General features: G+C 40.1%; 1 protein-coding gene across 10 annotated transcripts in view; it reads right to left on the bottom strand.

The window, feature by feature from the left end:
* Positions 1 to 24,152, bottom strand: part of MAP7 (microtubule associated protein 7) — an 84,754-nt gene that overhangs the window by 48,698 nt on the left and 11,904 nt on the right. For 3 of the 10 annotated variants that reach the window (XM_072141449.1, XM_072141448.1, XM_072141450.1), the window contains exon 1: positions 14,794 to 15,338. The exons of 1 other annotated variant lie outside the window; for it this stretch is intronic. In XM_072141449.1, the coding sequence (XP_071997550.1) occupies positions 14,794 to 14,974 (181 nt within the window). In that variant the 5' untranslated portion in view covers positions 14,975 to 15,338. Of the gene's footprint in view, positions 1 to 4,363; positions 4,561 to 14,793; positions 15,339 to 24,152 lie in introns of those variants that run through there. 6 more of the 10 variants (XM_072141447.1, XM_072141453.1, XM_072141455.1 and 3 more) reach the window with 3 other exon arrangements.

The following is a 24,152-nucleotide window of genomic DNA, read 5'->3' as shown; positions in this document are numbered from 1 at the left end:
GAGATGATAAAATAAAATATAGTAAAGAACATTACGGGTCATAGCAAAATGTACAATTCATCCGTTTATACATATTAAAATCCATGAACCGTATGTGTCTGGTTTTTTTTTTCATCTATGTTATCCATTTTCTTCGCTTGCACCTTTTATCTTTTTTTTTGCTAAGCAACAACCATTTGAAGCAGCTGTGGGCCGAGTCCTGTTTTTTTCCTACACATCTATAGGCTTGAGTGACTTCAGTGTAGTCCAGAAATTTGGACTAGACTGGAAAAATGGACATATAGTGGATTTTCTCAAAAACACATGGACAAGTGGTCATCCAAACACACACATGAATAGCCTAACATACTTAGGGGATCGGACAAAAAAAATCATCTGATGAATAGGGGCAACTTACACACAATAGTTTTCAGATACATTGACTGTATCCAGCAGCATGTTAAAACTGCCATTAAGAAGTAAATGATAAATGCATTTATAAATGGAAGGGGCACGACAAGTCCAGTTTAATAATAATAATCCAATTTCTACAATAGGTTCCCAATGTATGTCAGCAAGAAGAAATGTAACAGGCAATACTTTATTACATGCGACCCTATTTGCTGCAGAAAAATATATCAGAGTTGTTATTTTTCAAAAAAGCATCTAGCTATTTTGTGGAAATGGCAGAAAAAACGACCTCTACACTTCCCATCATCAATGAACAGGCGTCACACAGATCAAAGTCTATGTGCAGCGGCTGGTACGGTTATCTGGAAACGCTGGCAAACAGAACCTTTTCTGTGTCACTGAAATGAATGGACGCCTGGCAGCTGGCCCGCTTTACTGCTCATTTGCACATTACTGTGCTAGTCTTCCAAGAGACCAATGAATGAGCCCTGGTCATAAAATGTGGGCACCAAAGAAACCCCTTGAGGTGTGGGATATACAGATTATTATGGAAAGGGTGATGGTGTAGAGGACACTTATTTATACCTTAAGTCACAACATTACCACAATAACATTGCCATCCTTACGCAGTGCTGCCATAAGGTCATATTCATAGAAGTGATCGTTATATCCTTTATCCATTAGGCTTCTAAAAGCCATAGGAGATACTAAGAAAATGGAAGCAGTCGAAGTCTCTTTCAGTGTGCAATGAAAGCAGCAAATGAGAAGTTATAAGAGCTAGAGGGTGATATCTCCTGCTCCGACAGCAACAGGTTTTCCTTTATAACCGTAAACCCCCCCCCCCCCCTTTAAAAATATATTATTAATTTATAAAAATATATAAATCACAAGACTATAGTTAACCTTTAAAAGTCAGAAGATCGCAAAAATAACCAATCAATACACAGCAGGTGAAATACAGAGATAAGGAAACATACATACACAAAACAACCTTAATAGTTCAGCTTGATTTCAGACTGATTTCTGTGTCTTCCCTATGTAATTCCTGGAAATGTCTGCATGCAGGGGAGGAATTAGTCGTTCTAGGATTATCAGCTTCACATAAGCAGAGAGATTTGTTTGTCTTTAAAGGGCTCATTCTACAAGCCACATATAGGAATATAGCACACGGTAAACCAGCATTTTTTGTGAATTGTTTCATTACTTTGGTTGTATTATATATCAGTACACCAACAACATATACTGTACCAATAAAAGGAAATCTATCACATGGGTACTTTTAAATCAAACACACTTACTCGTTTTGGTTTCTTATTGCTTGGTTTTTGGAAAACTTTTTTAAAATATGCAAATGTGCCTCAGGGTCTCCTGGCAATCTGCTAACCAGCTCTCTGGCTGGGGACGGAGAAGGCAGACATTTAGGTGTAAATAATTAGCAAATGACATCGCCATAATAATAAAATGTGACATAGCCAGGAGCCCCGAGGGCTCATTTGCAGAATTTAAAAGACGCTTTTCTCAAAAACTAAGCTATTAGAAGTCACAAGATGAATGGATTCTTTTTCAGGAGGCACATGTCAGCATGGGTTTTTGCTTAGTGTCTAAGTGCTTCATCCATGTGGTAGATTTCCTTGGAACCACTATATTACAACATTGTAAAAACAAAAAAAAGGACAGTGTCAAAATATCACTGGGAGAATAGATTTTACAATGCTTTGGCATTTGGTTCACAATAATGTCTCATCTGTATAAAGGAGTTACACACCAGTAAATCAATGGCATGTGATACCACTAGTGCCTGGGCAAAATAATATAATATAATAAAGTAGAACTATTTACTATAAGTAAATACCATTGGATGAATTACACTTTATGTACATTTAGATGCCTTATGTAACCTGAGTGACAAATGAACTAAACTGCTAAGTCTTAAGTTTACGAAATTCACAAACTTTATGGCTGTCTGAAATAAACCTTGTATCTTGAACCAGGCATATTTATTTTTTTCCATACATAAAAACAAGGTGACAGCAAGCTACAATAGTATCATTCTGGTACAGTAAATATTTTTTTGTTTACTGTATATATATGAGAAGAGTTTGTAAATACAAATTTTGTGCTGAAAAGGCCCTATTTGGCAGGGCCGGAGGATGGAAGGGTCCCGCATCATGCCAGCCGGCAGTGATAGATATGCAGAGCATTGATAACCACAGTGTTACAGGGTGAGGATGCTGCAGGACATTTCAGTAAGGAGGGTAGGCTGCTGCTGCAGGACATTTTAGTGTTGGATGGGAAACTTTTGTCAACTTTGACCATGTCTACATGCCTAAATGCACTGAGTTGCCACCATGTGACTGGCTGATTAGAAATTAAGTGTTAACGAGCAGTTGGACAGGTGTACCTAATAAAGTGGCCGGTGAGTGTATATATATATATATTAGATATAGATATATATATAGAGATATATATATATATATATAGATAGATAGATAGATAGATATACAGGCGGTCCCCTACTTAAGAACACTCGACTTACATACGACCCCTAGTTACAAACGGACCTCTGGATACTAGTAATTTACTGTACTTTAGTCCTAGGCTACAATGTTCAGCTGTAACAGTTATCACAGGTATCTGTAATGAAGCTTTACTGTTAATCCTGATTCTTATGACAACCCAACATTTTTAAAATCCAATTGTCTCAGAGACCAAAAAAGTTCTGGCTAGGATTACAATGATAAAATATACAGTTCCGACTTACATACAAATTCAACTTAAGAACAAACCTACAGACCCTATCTTGTATGTAACCCGGGGACTGCCTGTATAGAGATAGATATATACAACGGGAAGAAATCCAGCAGCACAAACAATAGTCCAAAATGGTGGGTGCAAGCTCAATAAGGACCAGGCAACGGACCTTCAAAAGTATCCAAACGAAAAAAGCAGCACTCCCACAGGCAAGGATGAAGAAAAGTGGACCCTTTATTCCATCAAAATTGCGACATTTCAGCCCCTATGGAGGGGCTTGAGAAAGGCTCCATAGGGGCTGAAACGTCACAATTTTGATGGAATAAAGGGGTCCACTTTTCTTCATCCTTGCCTGTGGGAGTGCTGCTTTTTTCGTTGAGATAGATATATAGAGATAGTTATATAGATAGAGATATATATAATATATATCTATATCTATCTATATATCTATATCTATATACTGTGTATTAAATGGTCTTAATATGTTCACAGGCAAAGGGGATTTTAGGCTTGCCCCGAGTGTGACCCAGAAGCCTGCAGGGATTACTAGACTTCTAGGCAACCATAACCTTAGTCTCATTTCTAACAAAACCCATTTAGACCATACAATACATGATTGTAACAATGTGCAACTTAAAAAGTAGGAACATGCTATAGTATAAACAGAGAACAAGAAAATAAATAAAAATATAGGATATAGCAAAATAATATAACATTTGGTACAAAAAGCACATCTGTTGCTTTTAAATAAATAGCACTAGTCAAATGCCAGATCCCAGGGATCTAAATTAGAAAAACAGGAATTAAAAAGTGCTAATTTTAAGGGCCCCTAAATAAGTAGAGCAACAAGTCATGGATTTTGTCACCTCTCTAATGCACAGGTAACTATGAACCATTATAATGATCTAATAAACAGTAAGATGCTGATTTTAGAAGACAGCGGGCCTCCCCTACCACATGATACTGTATAGCCACAGCCTGCTACCCCATCATGTAAAGTTGCATTTTGCAATGTAACACAGTAGTGTGAATGGTTATATGGCATCTCCATCTTCAAAACCCTTCAGCAGCTTAGCTTTCTTAATACAAGAATAGCATACTCTAAGTCCCGAAAATCCAGCGACAAAACAAAAAAAATCTAAATATAATAAAATTGTTGATAAGAACCAATATCGTTATCAAACACTACATACCACAGTATATAAATGGAAATACATCTTACCTATGTTTTACTTTCTAGTTTCTGCTGTCAGAGATATATCCCGAATAACCACAAGGACCACATTTCATTAGGTGGATGCTACACAGGAAAATATTGGGTGTAAAGGAATCCGTTCACTCACTTCCAGAAGATGTAAGTATACTGAAGACAAAACCAACAACGTGTTCTCACACTAAAATGGAGCCTGTACTTCCAAAGCATCAGGGGATTAGATGAGTGGGGAGGGCACAGGGCTCCTCTGATCACCTTCTCTGGAACGCTGCGTCAATGTGTTGAGCTGCTTATCTTATGCTAAGCCCAAAGCAAACTGGTCACTGCTGTTGGCAGCTGACTCTCTACATGGCCTAATTCCTCAAGAGAACATCTACACAACAAGTAATAACCCCATCAGCACCCAAGTCAGTTCCATACAACTCCCACAAAGCTAAGGAGAGCTAATACATAGAAAACATAAGCAAACAGTCCACCAATATTCATCATATTTCACTGTAGGTCTACTGAAAAAGTCTCCCCTGAAATTCAATGCAGCAGTTATCCCTACAATAAACATAAGATATTGTACATATAATAAAAAAGAAGAAAAGGCATTTTAAAGTATCCACAGTATAGAAAATAAAAGTATACATGACGAACCTGTCACTTGTATATAAGCCATTTGTACATAAGAAGCTAGATCCTATGCCCCAATTGAGTTTGCCAACAATGGAAGGGTTATGGCCAGCATGTTTTTTGTGTGCACTTATCTTTTGTATTAATTTGTAAACCCTGCACTTAATTTACAACCAAAATTGTTTGGGATTTTTTTTTTCCAGAAATGCCGCCTTATGATCAATAAAGCGCACTTCCATGCTTGGCTTGAACAAGTCCTATCCCATTTTTTTTGGACAATACACTTTCTGGGATTTATTTGGAAATTTTCAAATCTTCCTATACTTATGCTACAAATTGTCAATATTTTGTTTCATAATGATAGATATGGGCTTTACACTAAAATTCATTGGCAGGTTTTGTGCTGCACTGTAACCTTTAGTGCTATTATTTGCTTGTGTCATAATGACAGTCACATGGCTAAGCTTTGATCCTGCACAAGTGGAGAACACACTCTTCAGTTTAAGAGTCATAGTTTACTTATTCAAGAGAGCACACAACACCGTGTAAACAAGATAAACATGCTACATGTTACCGGGCCAAGGCTACCAATAGCTTACTACAGCAACATCTTGTGCCTTGTAGAAAGGTTTGTAATATCAAAGACAATTTCAAAGACTTTTCAATAAAAGTGTATCCATAAAAGAAAATAATAAAACAAAATTGGATATGTGCCCAAAGTTGTAACAGCTAAGTATGGTACACTGCATATCAGCCATCTTATATGTGTAGTATAAAACGGGAATCACCATCCACTCCTCCCCAAGTTAGGAGGAGCTTAGAGTAGCTATTAATATGAAACGCACAATTGTTCCTGTCTGATGTCAGCAGAGGGCCCTCCTGCACAGTGCAGGATACTTTATGGAGATGGAAGAGGTGTCTGCCCCTGATCAGGGTCACTTTAGGAACTACAGAAGACATGTGGACCATTTTTGGCAAGACAAAATTTTTCTCTTTTTATCTTTTGGAAATGTGTAAATTTTAGGGCTAAATGAACATGTAACCGACACAATTTGACCATTCTAAATTTCCCCTCCATTTTAATTTAATTACTATGAAAATCTCAAGGGGTTAACAATCTTCCTAAAAGTTGTTTCTGATCATTTCAGGGGCCAGATTTGAAAATGGGCTGATTATGTAGGGTGGTTTTAATGCTAAATATTTAATTATCCCCAAAATAGTTAATTCTGAAAATACGGAAAAATCGATTTTAGATTTGTAAGCCGCGTGACATCAAAATAAATTATCCAGACATTTCAAAAATTATGAAAATGTAAAGAAGACATATGGGAAATGTTATTCAGCAACTTATTTAAGTGGTAAATCTATCTGCCTGAAAGTGCTATGATTTTAAATGTCGAACATGGCAAATTTTTCTAAAAATTTGTCATTTTTTCTTGTTTTTTGTAAATAAACCCAAAACTTACAACAAGGAAGCGGGGTGGTGGAGACCTCCCCCCAGTGAGAAATCCGCTGGCACTACCAGACCCGTGTGTGCAGATGAGTAGGCAAGGGCATGTGTAGCTTCACTGGGTAAAAACAAAGATATCACAGTGGTGCTCAGCCAGCTGTCAGGACAATGTTTCAACGTAAATAAGTAGAAATAAGGAGGCGGCACTCACCAGGTAAATCTTCTTTTATTGAACACCCATGGGCAGGGAGGTGTGACAAGGCATCACTCACGGCGATGGGCCGTTTCGCGCAGTCCTGCGCTTCCTCTTGCCGCAGGACTGCGCGAAACGGCCCATCGCCGTGAGTGATGCCTTGTCACACCTCCCTGCCCATGGGTGTTCAATAAAAGAAGATTTACCTGGTGAGTGCCGCCTCCTTATTTACGTTGAAACCCAAAACTTATCAGCCAAAATTTACTGCTAAAATGAAGTACAACATGTGCGGAAAAAACAAAATCAGAATTTCTTAGATAGGCAACAGTGTTCAAAAGTGATAGCCATATAAAGTGACGCAAGTCAGAATACAACAAATGGGGCTGAGCCTTAAGCTACAAATTGGCTACGTCCTTTAAACGGGGTTTAAAAAGAAACCTGTCACAACATTTGCACATATACAGCAAGTGAATGGTCCTATAGAGCTCTAACGGTCAGCCTTCTTTTAGATAAAAATAGTTTCACTTACATCCACATAAATCACCTTTATCTTTTATTACCTGACATCAGATTGGGGCGTGTCCTGCTTGGTCAGCCCCTCCCATCTAATCCTCCCCATGGCTTGTGCCCCCTTACTGGTCACAGTTCATATCATGTGACCAGAGTAGCATCATCTCATGTCCTTTAGCGTCTTAACAATAGCAAACTGTGCGCCATACATGTATCTGACCATATGAAGTCACAGCAGCCTCCATGGCTGCTGTGATTTCATGTAATCACATACATGGCGTACAGTTTGCTATTCTTAGAAGGCTGAGAGACCTGCGATGATGTCACTGGTCAAATGTCATGAATGTAACACTATGTTTGTGGGTGTGATCTAATTGAATGGCGCACTCTGAGGTACAGGTTAAAAGGTTTTTATTTGTTATAACCAATAGAGGTCTCTATCTGTAGCCTCGGCAGCAGTCTTTTTCATTTGAGAAAGGGGCTCTTTTCCCCGAAATGCATTGTGATTCGAAGACCCATTATAACAAATAAAAACCTCTTAACCTGTATCTTAGAGTGCGCCATTCAATTAGACCACCCCCACAAACATTATCCATGTATCCTTTATAGTGTGGCGACGTTACACGGGAGATTTCTATTTGGAGGCAGCACCTGAAAAAATTAATTTGAAGCTCAAAAATAGTGTTGTGCTTATCCTAAGCACAACTGGATACGGTGAGCACAACTCTACCTCTACAACTAAACTTAATCTCAAAGATGTCACCCGATTCGCGCTCCCTGTCCTTTCTTGCCACTTTCTACTACCTTACCTCCCATGAATGTAACACCAGGCACCATGTAAAAAATTGATACAATATTTCCCATCTGCATAGAGCTTTAATATGTCTGTAGTTGAATATTAGCAGAAGGTCCCTAAGTACAAGGAGGCAGAGCAGGGATAAGTAGAAGGACACAGAGCAGTCAGTCAGAATAATGGGTCGTGGTTCACTGCCAGCCGGATAGTGATGGGAATTACGGCTCTTCTTAGTGAGCTGGCTCATTAGGCTCCGCTCACTAAGAATAGCAGGCTCTTCTGGCTCCGGAACGGCTCCCTATTAAATATATAATAGGGAGCCACAGGCCAATCATTCACCCCACACCACTCCGCTTTTAACCCGATTGTATTGAGTTAAAGGGAATGTGGTGAGCCAGTTAGGGGTGGGGTTAAGTGAGCCACCGGCTCACCTGAGGGGGGGCCGGTTCCCGGCGTTCACGAACAACAGCCAGCTCTTTGTGCCGGCTAGTTTGCGAACAACACATCACTACTGAGGAGAAGAGTCTGAGCCAGAAGGTAAGAGTCAGAAAAGCTAATTTGCATATCAGAAAACTGTCTAAGCTAATTTAATGTGATATGGGGAGGACTTGTAACCCTTTATCAGCAGGCACTGTTAGTCAGTGGGGTCAAAATCTGGCGACAGGTCCTCTTTAAATCCAGGGTCCTGTTTGTTCTTATTAACTTGTACTAATTAAGTTGCATCATTCTTCTAATGGACCCATATGATGAATGCTCAGACAGCTGCACCATCACCTTGCTGTAACAAAATCCTCTTTCCAGTGATCAGTGTCCCATAGGTCATATCCCCACAGATCAAAATGTCATTCATACCCTGTGTACCAGGGGATAATAGTTTACCTGGCCTTGGGACAACCATTTGAAGAGAAGCGGACTTATATCAGTGGGAAGTTTCATAGGTGGATAATGTTCTTATTATTATTTTATCACATTCCTTGATTTCCGACTAGTTGTTTTTCTTTTTTATTTCCAGAGAATCTATACATGGTGGAAAGTGTGGTTCATAATACACATAACACATTAAGCAATACTGCAAACCATAATTACATATTAAGCGTCAGTAGAAATTTAGCTGGAAATGTCTACTAGGTTTTGAAACACAATATTCATTGCAAGGCTGATGTGACTGTGACATTCAGAGACATCCCCACTCCATGCTGGAAAAACACTGGCTTTATTAGACGTAGCAGATCCAGGGCAACAAATATGTGTAATGTGCTGTGAATCTGTATGCAAAGAAAGCTGATGGAAGGAAATCTTCACTACACAAATAAGTTGAAACTAGATTAATATTTCAATTGCATAATGCAATGCTGTTTAACTTAATGAAAAAATCATTTGGGGAAAAAAAAGTTTATCCTGAATGTATTAAAAAGCCAAACAATAAAAATAGACCCATATACTGAATTTGGTTCACTTAAAGTAACTCAAGTGTTATTCACAGTTTGTGACACTAGGATCTCAAAAGAAAACAACAAACCTATGGCATCCAAAAAGGCATAATCCGGTCTGGATCATTACACATCCTGCCAGCGGATAGGATTATGTGGCTGTAGGAAATCGGAGCTAAAATAAAAGCTCTCCTCTAGTCAAATAAGCAAAATGAATCAATCACAAGCCCATCATGCTTGCTTGGCTAATTCTGTCACTCTCCATAGACTCTACACATTCATGGCAGCAAGGGGTGACAGCATCAATGATTTCCCACATAGCAGGACCCCAGTGAGACCAATGCCACAGAAATCAATGGAATATTTCTTAGTACCACATCCTCTGTAATTAAGGGTTTGCCCATCAATACCATAGTAAGGCTGCATTCAAAGGAACGGAGTATGTCCCATTCTGTATGCCCCGTAGAGGTCTATGGGGACATATAAATATATGGTCTCATACGGCACTGAAATATGGGGCTGGAGAAATCACACGTTCGTGTGAATGCTGCATAAGGCACTATGTATAAAACAAGCTTTTGGTTCAAGACAAAATGGAGCTGCGACGACAATACAACATTTTTTATTTCTCAAAAAGATTGTCTTCTGGCGAGTTTTCAATATAATACACACCATTTACATTTGCTTCTGTCACTCACATTGAATATACTACACTGATGATACTACAATTGTTACCACTTCAGACTTTGAATAAAATCTAGACATTGAAACAGTCCTTCCCATTACTTCTATTTGTTGCATATATTATGTTTAGCAGCCGCCCAGCCTTCATGGTAATCTGTTCCGCACACAAAAGATATGTTTTGCAAATATTACAAACACGCAGCTTGCATACCTTGTTCTTTCTATATAGGCGTGTTACCTGGGTGTCAAAAGGAATGCAATATACGTGTTCTAGAAGCACAGGCAGAAGAGACACAGGTTAAATATTACAATCCACTTACAAGGAATGCAAGGCAACAGACTACAGGAAATATATGACAACTCCAAGCTGACAAAGACATCTTACAGCTATTTATAACTTTTAAGTATTAAGAACTATCCACATACAGCTTGAGCAAACATGCATGGCAATAGTATGATGACTGTCGCCACTACTAAATGTGTATGGGCAGCTTTAAAGGGGTTATCCTGGTGTTAAAAAATACCGAGGGCCGGGCTGGGGCAGGCTAGTTAAACATAATAAACATGTACTTGCCTCGTCCGGCGCTGCCGATGTCCCGCGTTGCGGTCCGCCTCCTCTGTGTGCCGGTTTGTATACAGGGGCGCACAGGGAGCTTCCAGCCGGCCGGAAGTTCCCATCCGACACCATCTCCCAGCGCTTACAACGCTGAGAGATAGGGACGGATGGGAGGAGCCGGCCACATCCCAGACCGGAAGCTCCCTGTGCGCGGCTTCTGTGCCCCTGTAAACAAACAGGGACACGGATCAAACGGGCCGCATCGCGGGACATCGGTGGTGCCGGAGGAGTTAAGTACTGTACATGTTTATTATGTTTAACTAGCCCACCCCAGCCTGGCCCTCAGTAATTTTTAACAGCCGGATAACCCCTTTAAAAACTGAAACCTCTGCAGTAGGTTGTAACAAACCACTGGGTAGATGAATATATTACCAGTATTGACCAAGATAAAAAGAACATGTGGGGATCACAAGGAGAGGGACGTAAAAAAAGAAAAAAAAAAACAATAGGTGATACTTTACTTCAATTGTATCATATATATGATGAAAATGTCAACCTAGCCTAAAAGTAACTTAGTTCAGCAATTACAGGATTCAAGTACAAGAAACAAAAGTAGATTTATAGCTAAGTTGCAAAGGAAGAAAAGTAGCCTGTTTCTAAAGATATTAGCACACCACACTCCACAGGTAAAGAGGACTATAGAAGAAGCATAAATATCCATGTGTGTAAAGTATCGGTATATACACTGATGTGTCAGATACCACCACGCAGTCCTATAAAACACCTAAACAACCAATAAAGAAGAGAAAACTTTCTAGCCATATGTAAGTGTGTATAGGCCAGAAGATCACTCATACTGGAACATACCACCAGGATGAATGCTAGAATATAAAATACATGCAGTTCCTCTAAGTATGTAGTTATCATGTCAGAACTGATTTACCCTACCAGGCAGATTCATCTCACACAGTGGGCTGCTTACTGGAGCGCACAACTTTAAAACCAGCAAATGTCAAATGTGTAGTGGCCACATTGCACAAAAGATCCTAATGTGTGCCTTTGTGTGGGGCTCCATGCAACGACCCACCATCTCTTATGTTCACCTCACTTTCAAAATCTCTTCCTGGCTTCTCAAGGCAGCACTCGGCTGTTTGGCTGCTGCTGGTGAAAAAGTACAGACTAGACACCAAACCAGGACCAGAACGAGGAATTAAAGATCTGGTATGGTCGTCAGTCCTACCTTAGGAATCAAACCTTAGTGGTTGGATATCTGGTAAGACAGATCATGTATGGGGTTTGGTGTGGGAATATTTAGAAGTATAGTTTTAATAGTTTTAGCAATAAAAAAAATAGTAAAAGAAGGCCTTCTGGAGTTATGTACCTCATGCACTTTATTCCAGAAATGTGGCCCTCACTCCATCTTCTTCTGGTCCTAGCTGGAACAGAAATGTAAAGCTGCCGAGACTGCTGTGAACAAATACTTAGTAGTCACATGTGCAAAATTGATATTAGTGATCACTGGAGCCAAACCACATCAGGTCCATTGCACCCCAGTGACTTTTTTTTTCATTTTAGACCTCATCTGGGTACTGAGAGGTTTTTCAAATAGTCCAGAAAACTCCTTTAATTTAGGGTCTGATGCAGTGTCTGAATAATGTATTGTTTTGTCAGGGAAAGCAAGCCCCAAGAGTGAACAGGAACATTCTTGGCTTTCTGAAAAAGGAGAAAGATCGTGGTTTGCAAGAAAAAAAAAAAAAAAGTGTAATGACCAGTGCAGTATGTACTAGAACAAGGTACACATAACTGGTTTTAGTAGTTATATTTTAATCTCTGATCTAAATTAAAAAGAACAACTAAACAACTGTCCACAAAGTTTGTATTGTATGTCAGTCGGCAGAATCTCTGCTGCCCCTCAAGTAAAAGTGTTGTAGATTGCGTGCAAAGAAATCCAGTGTCAATTTCCATCTTCCAAGCATAAGATATGCATGATGTGCATAACACACAGGCCTTTATATGCAGTTAGTGTGACCCTAGGCCCGAATATATTCTTAAAATTAGCTATTAGCAATTGAGAGTTTGCATCATCACTTCCTCTATTACAAGGAAAAATGCCCAACAAAATCCAGTATAAACAAAAAAAATTATCAGCTTCACTTTTTACCACATGTATAAAGTTCTTAATTTGCGCCACACTATGCCGACATATGTAACATCACAATACTTTCTAAAATGGTCAATGTGAAAATCCCATAAGCAATACAAAAACTTTCCCTCTAGAAATGGTGGCATCCATTGTGAAATGTGGGGCAGGGGATTTATATATGTTTTTTTACACACTTTAAATATCGGCTTTGGTATCTATGACTACTACAATACAGAAGTGCTAGCCTCAGCATTCATTTCATTAGCATAAGCTCTTCCACAAATCAATATACCCCCACTGTATACATAATGAAACAAGCAATAGCTGATACATAAGAATTCTCACATGAATAAAGTAAATGAGTATTGTGTACAATCTTTTTCATAGCATCATCTTTGTTATTGCATTTAGAGCTTGAAAGATTTGTGGTGCCTTCATCATACCAACTTTGTATCTTCATGGCCGTGCAATATGTAAATTTAGTTTGATCTTTTTCTTCCTAGAAAATAAATGGCCACAGTGGTCGGGAGCAACTTTTATTCCATATGTTACAATGAAAAATCTTATATAAACCTACAGGATATCCAGTAGGATTGCAGCTTTACATCTTCAGTAACTGAACAGTATGGTATTCACGGACCCCCCCCCCCTCCCCCATCAGAAATCTAGCAATAGTATAATTCCAGCACATAAAGTACGTCGTCCAGCACTTGGACGCACTTCAAGTTGCCGCCACCAATAGGTTAATCTCCTGTTCCATAAAACCTTATATGAGAGGGAAATACCGGGAGTTATTGGAATACTATGGTAAAATTACAGTTACATTCCACAAAGGCAAAGATTTAAGTGAGGATTAAAGTCCAAAAAAGAAAAAGAAAAACAAAGCTCAGACCCATAACACCCCTAGAAAATTTTTGCCCACTGACACGAACTGGAAAACAATCAGCGGATTCTAATCAGATAAGCACTTTATATTCTAAGAACTCCAAAGGTAAGTGGGGTTTAAGAAAGATGGAGATGTGTATTCTTGAAGTACACCAACTTTATTTTTGGCATTAGAATTAGTTAAAAAAGGTGATTATTGGCATCTGAAAGACTTAAAGAAAGTAATGATAGGGACATTATGTGCAAAAACATAGGCTATGGGATTCATGTAACATGGAATGAGATGAACAACTCATGTCATACCACAACATTTATGAAATGGGACTTCTCAATCACTTTAGTAGAATAGTAGCATCACAAGCATAACCAATGTTAATAGACAAGGTCAAAAGACATCACACAGAAGTGACCTAGATACTGCCAAGACCTTTATATGACCAACTCTGCCCTTTGCTAATGAAACCACATACTTCCCATTTTGCCAATCTCTTTGTAACATTCATATATAATAGGTATCCCAAGAAGTAGGCTTGCAGACGTATGCCCTTTCTGAATCTATTTATAGAGTCCTCCCTGCACAGTACATTAGCTGGCAGTGCTAATGACTATGGGACGGGTTAATAATGGATTATCTTTATGTAAAGAAGTCAGTGACACCCTTGACACTCCTCAGCTTTAGTGGAGGAGGTAAAATGGAAATATTTGACTTGCATGACACAAGACCTTGGCAGGCATTACACTGCCAGGACAGTTCGCTGGGGCACACTTCCCCATCACACTGCATACCAGCTCAGATCTCTGCATAAGGGAGGGCCCTAGTACTTGTAAAAAGAGCCATCGGATTCTGCATGACAGGTCTTGTACAGGCCTTACCAGATACATGAAATTTGTAGTCACAATGAAATGTCACCATAGAAAAACACTCAGCAGCACATTTGTTATAGGAGGCATCCATTCTTCTCTGTCATAGCCTGAGCAGGTGAATGGTGAGAGAAAAATGAGCTAACCATACAGTATATGTGATAAGCAGCCTGCTAGCAGAGAAAGGTCACTCCGTGTAGGAAAGCAAAGCTAGTAAATGGTGTTATTTGTAGAGGAATGCAGTGCACACATCAGCTTCCATCTGGAGAGAAGTGACTCTGCATTGTTCCAAGTCCATGACAAACACACTGCTCACCTTTCGCTTTCTTGCTGGTGCCATTTTTCTGCTGCTCATCTTCTTCATTAATGGTGAATAGTACAGGAGCTGTAGGCCTTGTGCTGGTCTTCTTCACCCTATCCTGACGTGTGGCAGTAGCCGATCCTGGCATGTTGCCTGCCACAGCTTTTTTTTTCTTGGATTTTAGGAATATCAGCATGTATACCCCTGTCCTGTCGCAGTTCCACAAGAGTAAATGAAGCAGCCAGTTCCTCTATGGGCCAGAGGAGAGAGAAGGGAAAATGCCAGTATCCCCGTGCATAGATCACCCAGTAAAACGACTCTTCTTCCTAGAATCCAGTTCGACATAAAACCCCAATTTTCTTCCTGCAGATGCACCTTTTCCTAAGCCTTCTGCCGGCTTCAGCACACTAAAATATTCAGCACACAGCACAGGAGGAGAAAATATGATCCGCCGCTGTTCACAGTTACCCTGACAACAGTGACATCGCCTAGTTATAGGAGAGCTGCGTAATGCTGCCTCTTCAGCTGCAGCCTGCTGGAATGCCTGCTACCTCCAGAGCTTCCCACTACATCACTGAGCTGTGCCTGGGCTGGGCTGGCTATCCCATGTGGGGCGGCAGTAGGAGATACCTGCATAATAGGACTCAACACACATCAACCTGCAGAGCTAGACTGGATGCAAGGAGCCGAATCAAGGCAGGTGCATCTAGGAAAGAACCAGCACAGAGAACTACAGCAAGATATAGGTATATACAATACACACAGAACCTGTTCAGAGAACTACAGCAAGATATACGTATACACAATACACACAGAACCAATACATAGAAATACACACACAGAATCAGTACAGATAACTACAGCAAGATATAAACACAATACACCAAAGGTCCAGTACAGAGAACCACATCAAGATACACGTATATACAATATACAAACATAACCAATACAGAGAACTACAGCAAGACACATGTATATACAATATACACACATATCAACTAATGCTCTTCTACGCTGCCTTTGTTTGTCCAGAGTTGGGAGCGTAAGTTGCTTAAAACCTTTCATGCTGCATCGTGGCTTAGGTCATTTGTACTATGCCATAAATTGTCAATGCTGCGTAAAGCTCAAGAAACAAACTATAACATTATATCCCATTGAAACAGAGTTTCTTCTAAGCTGCACTCTATTTTACCATCAGTATTGGATTGATGTTTGCGATGCTCTCTGGTTGATAGGCCTATGACTCTGGTTGGAGTGCCCCTCTTTTGGGAAAAAGGCATTTCATTGGACCAGAAACTGCTGGGTGTCAAACTGGATAATGACCCCACCATAATTCTCCTATCTTTACTCCCATACAGGAAAACTTCTTGCTCTTTAGCTACCGTCTGGTCACAGCCAGAACTGTTATTCTCATATTCTGAAAGTCTACCAAAAACTTACTTCATGCCGGACTGGTTCAATTAAGTTGTTCACATTCACAAGATGGAAGAACCGACTGCCGATTTGCACAAAATGTTGTCCCCTTGGCTGGACCTTAAAGTTTCCCCTGAATACAGATCATTCTCCTGAGATGCTTACGCACCTGGGATACAGATGTCCCTTGCCCTACCTGATACCCCTCTCTCCATTGATTGTTCCTCTCCTTTAATTCTGTCTTCTCTTCTTGCCGTTGCTTGTCTCGTCTCTCTCAATTGACTTTTCGGCATCCTCTTTCTCTTTTGATTACAATGTTCTCATGCTTTACATTGGCATCTTGCTTATGTGCCTGCTGCATATGTAACTGCGCATATACTATGTAGTACACACAGTACGCACAGAATCAGTACAGAGAACTACAGCGAGATACACATGTACATGGTACATTCCACAAACTCTAAGACAAAATATACAGGCACAAACAGTTAGAAGATGCATTTCAAAATACTCAAACTCTGCAGATATAACCAGATATAGGTATACAGCCAGAAAATCAGTATTGAAGCATGAATTTATAAATGGGACTTACAGAGCCAGGACCCGATGATAGAGCATTTCTGTGCAGCTCTGGAGGACACAGGAAGGTCTACCAGAGATAAATCAATGGAAGCTGCAGTGGACCTCCGCTTTAGAAAAGTAGGGGGGCAGGTAAATTCTTTCCATACAAAGTTTAAATTTTCAAGCAGCTTTGTGTTTTAGCTGGACAACTCCTTTAACTTCAGGTCTGCAAACAGAACTATGATGGTTGATGAGGTCTCCAAGAGCCTTTGTAAGGATATACCATTTCCCGTTCTTCCACAGACTTTGCTCATTCATTCTGTATTCTGAACCTGAGGATATTCATTCTATTTTGGTGGGTTGCACTGAAAGTAATATTTCCTCCTCAGCATTTTAGTTTATTGAGCAACCGCAGGTGAAGCAGAAGCAACAATTCTCATGTCATTAGATTGTCCTCCCAGTCTGACTAATACGATGTGCACATCAGAGGACACTATACTGGAAACACCTCAACCAGCTTATCCTAAATGGTTACCTCCCAGAACAGTGCATCCAATGAACCCTGAAGACTCGAAATTGCCCATCAGGCATTGTTGGTCTCCACCAGACTAATTGAACAAGTCAATTGAACAACGTCACCTCTGCAAAGAGAAGGAATTTTACAAAATAACAGGAATGACAATTTTTACATGGTATTTAAGAGGAAATCTTCCATCAAAATCAAGCATGATAAAGCAAGGCCTCCTTCCTTCTCAAATCAACTTTTAATATTATGCTATTGAACCAGAAGGGCTCTGGGGATGTTATCATAAGTGCTGCATATTCACAGGCTGTTACACTGTGCAGGAGCACTTCTCCCATCCCACAGTTTTAAAATAGATCAGGCAGAGGGTTGGGGGAAGTGCAAGATGTGCTCCTGCACACTGTGGTGCGGTGTCTGGATTTAGGAGTATGTGACCCTGGTTTATCATGCTTGATTTTGATGGTAGGTTGCCTTAAATTGAAAACACTCATTTAGCTAGGATTTCCATAACCCAAGGGAAAAGTGCTAGCCCTATGGGCTAAAGAATAGGCAGTCAATAAAAAAAATATGGTGATATCAGGTAATATTCTAATTAAGGCTTTAAGAATTATAAGCAGAAGGGTTAGTTCCTGCAATGGCTCTGGGTGGTCTCTCAGATTGGGTTAGAAAGAGGGTCTGTGGAGCACTTTGCACATATCAGAAAGTTCTTCAGGCAATTTTGGAAGACTGAACAAGAAGTTCAGTTTTTACAGTCATGATATTATTAAAGGGCTTATAAGCAGGACATGCCGTGCACCAGCTCAGGGTGAGCTGGTGCCGGTGCTTATCTTCGTTATGTTTTTAAACTGTTTTAAAGCATCTAATCACTTTATTAATGTTTATATCCGAAATAGCTTCCCCGCACCGAGGTCCGCGATCGGCGCACCATGCGCGCGACCGTGTGTTTGCACCTGAATAGGAAGTGGTAGCGCACATGGTGTGCCGAGCACGGACCTCGGTGCGGGGAAGCTCGTTCGGATATAAACATTAATAAAGTGATTAAATGCTTTAAAACTGTTTAAAAACATAACGAAGATAAGTGCCGGCACCAGCTCACCCTGAGCTGGTGCATGGCATGTGCTGCTTATAAGCCCTTTCTGAAGTGGTAGGTTTCCTTTAACAACATACATGGTATGATCAAACACCTATTCAGGGCTTCCAACCAATAACATGTGTATGGATTCCACCTATGGCACCCAAAATTATATCCAATACAAAAGTCTATTTTCCATCATCTTGATAACTTTTTAAATGAAGTGATGGCAGGACCGACCCATTCCAGTCAATGAAAGCCCAGAAAGCAGCAGAGCAAACAGCTATTGACTTGAATAGAGTTTGTGATCAGTCTGACCACCACTTCATTCAAGTGAGACAGACCTCAATAAACCTCCATTCAAGGCATGTCCTTAATATCCAAGATGGAAATACTACACTACAGTGAGCCATGCATTGTGATTAGTCACTCAGTCACTGATAGAACATAACCAGATGATCTACCCCTCTAGGTAGAATACTTACTATCCAGAGATATAAGCCAAGATCCCACACACACACACACATAGCTGAATGTCTGTTAATGAAGAAGGCAGTCATTCAATGATGGGGCCAGCCACATTACTGCCTCTATATATGAACATGGTCTATAACATGTCCCCTACAAATTTTAACAGTATAGGTTTACTTTAAAACTAGGCAACCATAAATGTACCTGGTTACCATTCAATAACAATTATTACTTCTTCAAATAAGTTTTCTAACAACATACTGCAGACATCCTTGTTCCCAGGAAAGACTGCATTTACACAAGGTGGGGTCAAATTTTGTGGCTTCAAGCTGCCAGGTTGTCACTATGCAGAAAAAGTTCCATAAACTATATTTAACTTGCTATATTGTACTGTACTGGATTATATACTCTAGGACAGGGGTTCTACAACTGCAGTAGGTGTACCCGTTTGATCTGCCCCGTAGCCTGAGGGGGTACATGCTGTGAAAGAGGAAACGAAAATGATACTGTGTAGGGGGCAGACAAAACGCAGCTGTGTACAGATATGTCTTAAGTTGTTAATGTTTGTAAGCTCTCTTATTTTTCTATTTGGTTATTTTTTTTATACAAGACTATAGGAAAGACTTTTTATATGAACACAGAAAGATAAATGCTGTCTTGCTGACAAACCTATATTTGCGTTACGCACTTTTTGCATCCATTTAACGCCAGCGCCTGTACAAGTCAACAATTAAAACCACTGCCGGCGCTAAGCCATTTCCAAACCTAAAGTTTCACCCCACACCTTTTCATCTATTTGCATTACACTGAGTTCTGTTTATTCCACACCAGCACCTCACCCTGTATGCTGCAAATATGTAATGAGGGCAGACAACCATTGCTGCTGGTACAGGAAAGGTGGCCTAAGCTAGCAGGGGCAAATAATGTAATATCCAGTAAAGCCCTAGTCAAATATAAAAGCAACTACAGACAGATTATTATGGAAATAGACAAATCTCAAAAAATACAAAAGAAAACAGCAACAAATCAATTTATTCTACATGAATGGTACATATCTGGAATTCGTGCATGGATAGGTTACCATATTTTTTGGACTATAACACGCACTTTTTAGGAAGAAAAAAATCTTTCAAATAAGTGCCTGCATCTTATAGACCGGAGGTCAGGAGGATCCAGCACTGCCAAACCCTCCTGAGCGCTGTAATGGAGATCGGGTGATGCCCTGACATAGCGCTTCATTCAATCTCCCAGAGAGGAGAGCCTCCCACTGCTCTCTCCTTCTGCCTACAGGACCTCGGGTGATATCAGAATCATGTGACTGATCACATGCTTCTTACATCACCAAATATGCAGAGAATCTGAACATGCAGGGGAAATGAAGAGGGGGGGGGGAAGAGGGGTTCTGTGTGAGTAGAGTAGTTCCTTATTTGTTTATAGCTGATCTGCGTGCAACGGTATGGATGAAGCAGAGCCGTGTGTGCGCGTGCAACGGTATGGATGAAGCAGAGCCGTGTGTGCGCGTGCAACGGTATGGATGATGCAGAGCCGTGTGTGCGCGTGCAACGGTATGGATGAAGCAGAGCCGTGTGTGCGCGTGCAACGGTATGGATGAAGCAGAGCCGTGTGTGCGCGTGCAACGGTATGGATGAAGCAGAGCCGTGTGTGCGCGTGCAACGGTATGGATGAAGCAGAGCCGTGTGTGCGTGTGTGTGTGTGTGTGTGTGTGTGTGTAACTGTATGGATGAAGCAGAGCCGTGTGTGTGTGCAACTGTATGGATGAAGCAGAGCCGTGTGTGTGTGCAACTGTATGGATGAAGCAGAGCCGTGTGTGTGTGCAACTGTATGGATGAAGCAGAGCCGTGTGTGTGTGTGTGTGTGTGTGTGTGTGTGTGTGTGTGTGTGTGTGTGTGTGTGTGTGTGTGTGTGTGTGTAACTGTATGGATGAAGCAGAGCCGTGTGTGTGTGCAACTGTATGGATGAAGCAGAGCCGTGTGTGTGTGCAACTGTATGGATGAAGCAGAGCCGTGTGTGTGTGTGTGTGTGTGTGTGTGTGTGTGTGTGTGTGTGTGTGTGTGTGTGTGTGTGTGTGTGTGTGTGTGTGTGTGCGCGCGCGCAACTGTATGGATGAAGCAGAGCTGTGTGTGCAACTGTATGGATGAAGTAGAGCTGTGTGTGCTGTGCTTTAGTGCGACCAACAGGGATATGTTAATTGGTGTAAAATATATTTCATTTTTTGAAAGCCTAAATATGGGGTGCGTCCTATAGTAAGAAGCGTCTCATTATACATAAAATACGGTACTTCAGAAATGAAAATTCATATATTGTCATAAATCCTAAAGTGACCAAAAGGAAATTTATTTCCTCAAACAATTTAAATATTCCAAGTAACTATTGTCCGATTTTCAGTAAAGTTTGCAAAGTGGAGTCTCCATGTATAAAACTGAAGCATTAGCCTTTAATTCGGAAACAAGTTACTGAAGATTAATCATATCTGCAGTTACCTGGTCAATCACTACACAAAGAATGGAGCTCTCTCCGCTTCCTGTCCTGAGCTGACTATTAGCTACTGAAACTGGCAGATCTGTGGGGGTTCAGGGTGTTGGGCTCCCAGTAATGCTTTAATGAGAACCTATTTCATGGATGTGTTATTGTTTTGACCAGAAAACCTTTTGGGAAGGTATCATAAGCTCCATACATCATTAACCTGAGTGAAAAAGAATTATGAAAGATATGCTATCTGAGCTCTGGTACCAGTCAGAGGCTCACAGAAACAAATAGGACGGGTCATTGCATATTAAATTTATGTAAATCAAATGTACAGTCTTTAGAAAACACGAGTCTATTTGTTGTACCTTCACTTTATACAGTACAGGTTAGAGAACTCAAGTTACAGCACCTTACTCAGTAGTCTGACAGCAGTATTATTGACACTGTTTTTGTCATTGCTGAGCAATAATGTATTGTTCTTCCAACATAACCATTTGATAGATTGTAAACTTTTCAGCAGGGCCCCTACATCTAGCATTGGAAATAATTTTAGTATTTTCTAATTCACTATTTTACCTGTATGTTTACCCATGATTTGCAGAAAATAATGGCTATACAGATAATTAGGGTTGTTGTTCCCATTGGCTGATATGATGACAGTGTGGATGATGCAGAATGACTAGATCTATTACATCTGGAATCTGACCAATCAGAAAGTGTACCATGACGACAATTATATATTGTATAGTGGGTTGTAAAAGTATTTATCCCACTTGAACTATATGTGCATATGCATTCCGGTGCCTGAGTAAATACTTTGTAGGACCACCCTGCTGGAAGGTGAACCTATGCCCCAGTCTTCCAACAGGACTGCCCTGTATTTTACCAGAATTACCAGAATTTACCAGTCAGGGGCCCCCAAATTCCTACTGGCTGCCCTACAGGTCCTATTCTTGCATGTGTTTACGGCTCATGGAAACAACATTATGAATGCAAACAACAGATCATGGTCAAGTGCATGTCCAAAGCTGTCTACAGGAGTACATGACTTTGGGGCGCTAATCAAATATTCTCAAGGGGTTGTCCAGGTCATGTGCAGCAGTGGCTTAACTTCTTATTGGAACATCTGTGCTACCATTAGCATTAACAACCTGTTTCAGCGGAAAAATAAATGGATGCCAACATCATCGAGTTAAAATAACCCAGAAAGTCTTTATTAAAAGAAATCTATCATTTGCTTTTATGTATTATGAACCAAACACACCTTGAGAATGTTGTAGCTACACTGATGCAGGAATATACCTTCTTTAATCCCTGAACTGAGTGGTTTTGTTGAAAAAACACATACACATAAACATATAATATATACATACATACATATAGTGAGAAAATACAAGCAGCACAATCAAAATGTTGTCCAGGTGGGTGCAGGCATCACAGGACTAGGCCTTAAGTCCTCCAACTATAAATACAAGAGAATGAGCAGCACTCAGTTAGTGGTGTAAACCAAGTGTAGTCCTTTTATTCCATCATAGGTGACAGCAGTGACGTTTCGGCCCTGGGAGAGCTTAAAAAATGGGAATCCGACACAGACCAGCTGTTCTCATCTGATGCACAGAGAATGGAGCAGGTAACAAACAACTAGTGGTAACCAAGTCTGGCTATTCTTGTATCTGCTTAGATTTGCCAATGTGTTTGCCCTTGGAACTGACCTGTTATTAGCGGCTACATTATAAATAAAATAATTTAACTTGGAAACCTAATACATGTTTAGAAACTGGATATGTTGTGCTTTGTGCTGGGAGTGAATAGCAGAACAAAGGGATGAAAATTCGAGCAGAGCCTAAAACCGACTGAAGCAACATGGATCAGGCTTTTATTGAGTATTTTGAGGAGTGGTTGTTGTAGCCAATGGTTTATGCCCGGCAAAGGATCTTAATTCTATGAAAAAGCTCACGAAAATAGAAGGCTTTTCAGACAATAGTATGGTCCTTTATCAGTGGACACTAGAATGACCCCAAAATAGCTCTAGCTATGGCTCAACATGCACAATCTAGCATGACGTCTTGTGAGTAAAATCATACCACACAACAAAGGACGTGGAGAACGGTGGTATAGGAGCAAATGAGGAATAGAAGTGTTATTACATTAATTGTCGCTGTTTCAATTTAAGTGAATGCCATAATTATTTATTTTATTTATTGGCAGGTTTGGAACACTCAATTCTTAGCTGCATATCATAATAACAAATTATCAACATTTTAAATAGTGAACAAAAAGAGTTTCTTTGCATTATCAAAGCCAATTGAAGTGTGATTTTTATATATAAAAATCAATCCCGATGGCACTTTCACAGTTAATATCACTGGTTTCCGAACACCTAGAAACACAGTTGTAGCTTCGTTTGAAAAAAAGGGATTCTCGTGTTTCATAGGAAAAAGTCAGTTTCTAGGTGCCACAGAGCCAGAGATATTGCCCTTTGAAGTGTGCCCCCCTTGCAGACTGCAAGGAGAATTTGGAGGATGCTGCACAAAGGCATTGCCTGCACCTCACAAATATTTGAATATTTACTTTATACGTTACAAAATTTTGGTAAGGGATAATATCAACTAATGTTAATGTTATTTATCCTCTCCTATCAATAACAATCTGAGAATACACACTGCATATTAACACTGCGACCCAGAACATGTCCAAAAAGTTATATGCAACTTGAAATACACAAAAATATGTTCCTGAATAAAGTTTTTATTTCACACTATCCTCCATTATTTATACCTATGTTATGGTGTTCTTACTCAAATTCTTATGAATCAAAAAAGGTTCCGTTATCATGCGTCTAATACA

The sequence above is a fragment of the Engystomops pustulosus genome, chromosome 3, assembly GCF_040894005.1.
Source record: "Engystomops pustulosus chromosome 3, aEngPut4.maternal, whole genome shotgun sequence".
NCBI lineage: Eukaryota > Metazoa > Chordata > Amphibia > Anura > Leptodactylidae > Engystomops > Engystomops pustulosus.
Note: the sequence above shows the minus strand (reverse complement) of the source record. Positions and strands in the feature narration are given on the sequence as shown.